General features: G+C 46.6%; 1 protein-coding gene across 1 annotated transcript in view; it reads right to left on the bottom strand.

Moving 5' to 3' along the window:
• grin2ba (glutamate receptor, ionotropic, N-methyl D-aspartate 2B-a) overlaps positions 1–7,500 on the bottom strand; it is a gene marked incomplete at its 3' end in the record, with an annotated part of 145,735 nt that overhangs the window by 96,380 nt on the left and 41,855 nt on the right. The window contains 1 exon segment of the mRNA XM_080775516.1: positions 777–963. Coding sequence (XP_080631642.1) covers positions 777–963 — 187 coding nt within the window.

Here is a 7,500-nt window from a genome sequence, read left to right as displayed (position 1 = left end):
CTGTGGATCTGTCTCTCTCTCTGGAAAGCGGAGCCTTGTGTAAATGTCAACATCATCATAAATATCCAACGGATGTAATCCATCTCGCACAAAGTGCACCGGCGAGGGAGGGGGTCGTATAATACCGCTATATTCAATTAATCTGTTGATAAAGTTATAAAGCAGTCCCGCCGTCGTCGTAAAGAGCCTGCCAGAATTACGCATACAAGCTGCTACTTATTATAATTACCCATTCGTTATGGTAACACATTTTGTGTGTGTGCCGCGACAGATTGAATTTGAGCAAAGCATAAGCAGTATTTACTTTTCCCCCTCTCCATCAGTAAATATACTGCTTCTGCTTTTTAGCGAAGCATATAAGAAGTATTTACTGATGGGAGAGGGGAAAGAAACTGGTTGGAATAAATAACGTGTTTCTTCCGCGTGCTAAAATACGTCCCTCCTGGTCAGGGGAAAAGAAGCGGCTTGGAGACTCCTGGTGCAAACAAGGAAGCATGAGGTCAGTCCGTTGCTCTCCCCAGGGCTTGTACAGTACTACAGCGCGAGTACAGTACAGCACACACACACACAGCAGTTCAGACGGTTCTGATTTCTTCTCTCAACAATGAGCAGTACAAAACCACACAGGCCTGAGTGAGGTTCATCCCTACACTCACCTGAGGACCTCGTTGGGGTGGCCTGAGGTGGGGGTCTTACCTGAGGACCTCGTTGGGGTTGCCTGAGGTGGGGGTCTTACCTGAGGACCTCGTTGGGGTTGCCTGAGGTGGGGGTCTTACCTGAGGACCTCGTTGGGGTTGCCTGAGGTGGTGGTCTTGGCGCCGTGACAGCCTGCTGACTTCAGCAGCGTGTGGGGCCCGCGGTCCATCATCATGGTGGACGTGGCGGTGGCGATGACGGCCACCCCGTCGCGGACGCGCGCCTCCAGGCCGTAGTCCCACTCGTCATACGACACCGAGATCAGACCTGGGCAATGGAGAGGGAGAGAGAGACACCGAGATCAGACCTGGGCAATGGAGAGGGAGAGAGAGACACCGAGATCAGACCTGGGCAATGGAGAGAGAGAGAGAGAGGATCAGCCTTTTTTTTATTATTATAATTAATAAGATGGGGGTCCGCGAGAGAGACTCGGAGTAGAACCGCTGCTCCTTCGCCTGGAAAGGAGCCAGCTGAGGTGTTTTGGGCATCTGGTTAGGATGCCTCTCGGGCGTCTCCCTTTAGGGAGGTCCTCGACGCATGTCCGACTGGGAGGAGACCCCGGGGTAGACCAAGGATCACGTCCCACTGGGAGGAGACCCCGGGGCAGACCAAGGATCACGTCCCACTGGGAGGAGACCCCGGGGCAGACCAAGGATCACGTCCCACTGGGAGGAGACCCCGGGGCAGACCAAGGATCACATCCCACTGAGAGGAGACCCCGGGCAGACCAAGGACCACGTCCCACTGGGAGGAGACCAAGGCGCAGATGGAGGAAACACATCGACTCACTGTGCCTTGGAACGTCTCGGAATCCCCCAGGAGGAAGTCACTAATGTTGCTCTGGAGAGGGAAGTCTGGAGCACTCTGGTGGAGCTGTTGCCCCCCGCGACCCGACTACGGATAAGCGGTTGAAGATGGATGGATGGATGGATGGGGCCGCGGCCAAAAACATATAATTCTGGGGCTCCATATAGTTTGAGAACCACCGATATAGAAACATAGGTTTATCAGAATGAACTGTCGTGATTTAGAAGACATTTTGCAGAATGGACCTCGGGTGTTAAAGGAGCAGAATAACTTACTGATAGAGCCTTAATTAAAGGGGAGAGGGGGGGATTATAAACTAAACCTTCTGACTTCCGAGGCTCAGTGAACTATCACTGCACTGGATTATACGCCTCGCATCCATAATGAAAAGCCTTTTTGTCCCCAATAACAGCTCAATATGGTCCTAAATGCCTCCTGTCCTGCAGGGCTGGACTGGGACAAAAATTCGGCCCGGGCATTTTCGCGTGAATTTGACCCAGACCGGCCGGCCCACCACAACCAGCGCGCAGATAGCAGAAACTCTACCGCCCGCTCCGTCGCGGCACACACACACAAACAAACAAGCTCTAATACCACCACTTTTACAGAACAACATATATAGGCCTAAATGATACAAACCAACAGACAACTACACAACTCTTTGGAGAGGGTTTATGTGTCACTCACTGATACAGTAGGTACAGTGACATTATCATGATGGCACTGGCAGAATGGCAGCACGCCCGGACCTTTCTTTGGTGGCCTGCCGCCTATTGGCCTGCCTTTTTGCTATATTCAAAAACCTTTGAATATTTGTTTTGCTATTTTTGAATTGGAAATCCTGAAAATGAACATTTTCATGTCATTTCAAATGCCTTTAATTACATTGAGCAATGAGCTACTACCGGTAATTTAGTAAGTACAGCAGGTCATGTTTGCATGTTGTGGAATTGTAAACAAGCTGAAACCAATATTATATCAGTATTCTGACATTAACCTGAGGGCCACATTAAGTGAAGGTGAGGGCCACCTACATGTGGCCCCCGGGCCGCCAGTCGCCCACCCTTGGTCTTTAAGTCTCTCTCTGCCTGTCTGCGTTATTGTCTAGTCTGTCTAGATTTCATTTACAGTGGATATAGTCTCTGTTCCGCTCTCGTTCCTGCCCCCTGCTCCACCATCTGTCATCCTGTCCACCTGTTTATTTATCTTTCTTCCTTTCTCTACACTCACATTCTGTCCCTCCCTTCCTCCCATGTCTCTCTTCTCTACACTCACATACTGTCCCTCCCTTCCTCCCATGTCTCTCTTCTCTACACTCACATACTGTCCCTCCCTTCCTCCCATGTCTCTCTTCTCTACACTCACATACTGTCCCTCCCTTCCTCCCATGTCTCTCTTCTCTACACTCACATACTGTCCCTCCCTTCCTCCCATGTCTCTCTTCTCTACACTCACATACTGTCCCTCCCTTCCTCCCATGTCTCTCTTCTCTACACTCACATTCTGTCCCTCCCTTCCTCCCATGTCTCTCTTCTCTACACTCACATACTGTCCCTCCCTTCCTCCCATGTCTCTCTTCTCTACACTCACATACTGTCCCTCCCTTCCTCCCATGTCTCTCTTCTCTACACTCACATACTGTCCCTCCCTTCCTCCCATGTCTCTCTTCTCTACACTCACATACTGTCCCTCCCTTCCTCCCATGTCTCTCTTCTCTACACTCACATACTGTCCCTCCCTTCCTCCCATGTCTCTCTTCAGCACTGCTGGAAAACGTACTCCATTGTTTTACTTCTGACCTGAGATCAGTTTCATACGAGATTTCCACTGGACACACACTGGTCTGATTAACCCATTCTGACCTGAGATCAGATTCTAAAAAAATGTTGATTTTTCAAAAATAGCAGACCTACAAGCTCGTAGCGCGCCACTCGGTGGCGCGCTATGAGCTTGTAGATCTGCTATTTTTCAATAGCTAAAGCATAACATGATGCCAGCACCAAAATGAGTTCCCGTTCAGAATGGGTTAAGTAAAAGCAGGGCTGGACTGGCCATAGTGACGTACCGGGCCTATTCCCGGTGCAGGGCCGGGAATATATATTTTGTTTAACATGTGAACTAACTGTTGTTGGGATAAAGTAGACCTTTTAAGCAGTTACTCATTACTCATAAGAGTGTGCACCCTAGCTGTGCTCAAGCAAGGTCACAGAGAGACAGAAAGATTTCTCTATACTAGTGTCTGAAAAAGTAGAGACACGTCAGAATTCTCCAGGACAGACAAACTTCTGGCCTGCGCTTCAAGGGGCGCCCCAATCAGCGGACTGATATGATCCAATCTGATTTGTGATGTAACAGGTCGTATTTGCTTTCATCTATGTCTTTGCTGTTCATATGCAATTATGCATATCACATAACCATTCATTTTGGGATAAGTATCCCGGGCAATAAAATATGCCAGATCTTATGATTCCATGACTTATACTGTACGTGTAGAGCCTGCTTATTGGACCATCAGATAACTCTCTCACGGTATTAACGCATCACTGTGAAAATATTAGTATTCTTTCCTATATTCATGAGAAAGGTAACGGGTATTGTACAGGGGGTGATTGACAGGTGACAGTGACTGATGTCGCCACCCACCCAATGTTTATTATGTAGAAAAAGTGACACATGAGGAATGGGGGGAAAAACTCAAACAGTTTAAAAAGCAGGTGGCTTCATGCGCACATCCAGTTCCTCATGGCTGGTGCTGGACTAAAGGTAGATACATGAAAGAAGAAAGCAGTCCGCACACAGGCTCTGCTCCAGTGGTGTTTTGTTTTATTTTTTTTTATTTTACTGATGATCATGTTTTAGGGTGGAAAGAAAAGGTGGCACTGCATCTTTAAGAAGAACTCTTCGTTTCTTTGGATCACTCGGATATTGGAACTGTTAGACTATCTGGTGCACGCGCTGCGTTTGAAGAGGACGGACGGACGGACAGACGGACGGACGGACGCATTGTTCTTCATTTAATTAATACTGAGTGTGCTTCTGCTCCGCTGACTTTGGGGGTCATTGTTTGTTGGACATTGTGTTTGTAACCCGAGGCCTTTACAGAGAACATTGGGACTTGTTTGGGGCGGGGGGTTAGAAAGTAATTATTGTTTTTTGATTCAAGTTTGTTTGCCTGTTTATTTCTTTCATTTAATAGGGAGAGAGAGACAGCTGGGACAGAGGGTTTGTGTTCAGATTTAATTGAATACCGTTATTTTCCTGGTCAATTACTATTTCACGCATCTCTATATGGAGTACGGTACACAATTTAACATTTAGCAGACATTCTTAACCCATTCTGACCTGAGATCAGATTCATACGAGGTTTCCACTGGACACACACTGGTCTGATTGACCCATTCTGACCTGAGATCAGATTAAAAAAAATGTAAGTCGTTCTTCGATTTTTCAAAAAATAGCAGACCTACAAGCTCGTAGCGCGCCACTCGGTGGCGCGCTACGAGCTATGAGCTATGGGCTGCTATTTTTCAATAGCTAAAGCATAACATGATGCCAACACCAAAATGGGTTCCCGTTCAGAATGGGTTAATCCAGAGCGACTTACATTAAGCAAGAACAAAAAAAGCATGGCATGCAATACATCATTATATAAAGTAGTTATCATGAATCATACATAAGCTAGACATTTAAGTTACATAAGTTGAGCCTTTGCGTAGGAGGTCGAGGCTAGGGCAAGTACTAAATGGTAAATGGTGCATTTATATCATACACTGTAAAAAAAATATGGACAAAGCGTTCCGCGGGTCTAACATGAACGTAAAATGAAGCCTGTCAGTCCTTGCAATGGAAGTCGCCATCTTTCTAGATCCGTTTGGGCCCAGCTGGCCCATTGGCTGGCCCAGACAACGAGGCGGGACTTCCCCCCTTCTTCTTCGTTATTGGTTTTTATTTTGACTCGAGTGGGTGGGGGATCCCGTTCATAGACTGTAACGGTAGCCACGCCCCTCAGAACATGCGCGACTTTATGGTCATTTTTTTTTATTAATGGGACCATAATTTTCCAAAAAGAATATTATGACATGAGAAATGAGACTTTAAACTAGTGACTGGAAGCAAAAAGTATTCATGACCATATGTATTAAGGTAATACAGTCTAGGTGAAGTTGGGCCCAAATACATACTTTTTTTTTTGAGCCCAATGACAGCGCCACAACAGGCCATTATATGAACTTTCATTTGGACTATTAGTGGCTTCACAAAATATCTGTCTGACTGCCCCCCTGATTTATATAGCGCCTTTATCCAAGGCGCATTACATTCACCCATTCATTCACACACACATTCATACACCGATTGCGGCGGAAGCCATGCAAGGTATACCAACCAGCACATCGGGAGCAATTTGGGGTTCAGTGTCTTTGCCCAAGGACACTTCGACATGTAGACAGGAGGAGGAGGAGCCGGGATTCGAACCGCCGACCCATGGATCATTGGACGACCTCTGCTCTACCTCCTGAGCCACAGTCGCCCCTATACTACAGCAAGTGCTATGGGGCTAAGATGGAGTCTGAAGAGGGGGGGGTTTCAGACTGGGGATTGGGAGTATATGTAAAGGTATCGGAAATCAAAAATACTCAAGTCGAGTAAAAAAAAATCACACCCGTGTGAAGTGAGGGGAGTTCTTATCATCAGTACAGTACATCATCATAACATGCTCAGACACATATGACGTATAAATTCTCCATTTCTTGTCAATGGGAATTTATTCTTTGTGTAGGACAAAATTACACTAATAGCTGAATATAGGAGGGGCTATAGTGCTTCTCAAAAATACCAAAAAAATTGTACTTAAGCACAGTACTTAAGTAAATGTACTTAGTTACTTTCCAACACTGCCCTCCCTCCCTCCTTCCACGTCTCTCTCAGTGCCGAACAGTAAATCCTGAGGTGTATTCTGAGTATTTTTTTTAGAACACTTGACCTTTTGGTTCAAATCCAACAGCATATTGTGGCCAATACGGTTCAATATGAATTAGGAGGAGCGTGTGAGGAACGGACAGACATTTAGGATGAATTAGGAGGAGCGTGTGAGGAATGGACAGACATTATAGGATGAATTAGGAAGAGCGTGTGAGGAATGGACAGACATTATAGGATGAATTAGGAGGAGCGTGTGAGGAATGGACAGACATTTAAGGATGAATTAGGAGGAGCGTGTGAGGAATGGACAGACATTTAGGATGAATTAGGAGGAGCGTGTGAGGAATGGACAGACATTTAGGATGAATTAGGAGGAGCGTGTGAGGAATGGACAGACATTTAAGGCTGCTCCATTATGCCTCTATGTCCACTAATTGATCATTCTGAGTGGGGTCAGTGACCTGGCCGTTCCCCTCCGAATGTCAGCTTTGACTACATTACCATAATGTCTCTCTCTCTCTCCCTCCCTCTCTCTCTCTCAGTCAGTCATTCATTGCTGACAGCGTGTGGACCCTCTGACACTCACATATACTCTCTCACAGTTGTCCCTCGTTCTCACACACACGCACACACGCACACACACACACACACACACACACACACACACACACACACACACACACACACACACACACACACACACACACACACACACACACACACACACACACACACACATTTTAATCATTTATTTATGTCCACATAAGAGATACAAATACAAGGACACAAATATTTACAAGGTGCCGTACAGAATGCAATCAGCAAATCCCGAACAAATACCCACACACCCTTCAGGGGTACAAGTAACAGCGTCTTCGCCATATTTGGCGGCTACCGATAGTGGAAGATATTGCACAGAATTTCGCAAGCCGTTTGGCTGCTTTTTTTGGCATCCCAAGTTGTTGGAAGCCTCTTACAACCCAACTGTGTACATGTCCTAGGCTGCCGAAGATAAACACATATAGATTGCACCTATAGCCTAGTTCAATGATGGTCTGGAGGAGCGGCTGGTACGCA

Source organism: Protomyctophum bolini, assembly GCF_963924005.1.
Source record: "Protomyctophum bolini genome assembly, chromosome: 11".
NCBI lineage: Eukaryota > Metazoa > Chordata > Actinopteri > Myctophiformes > Myctophidae > Protomyctophum > Protomyctophum bolini.
This window is presented reverse-complemented; position numbering and strand designations above follow the sequence as displayed.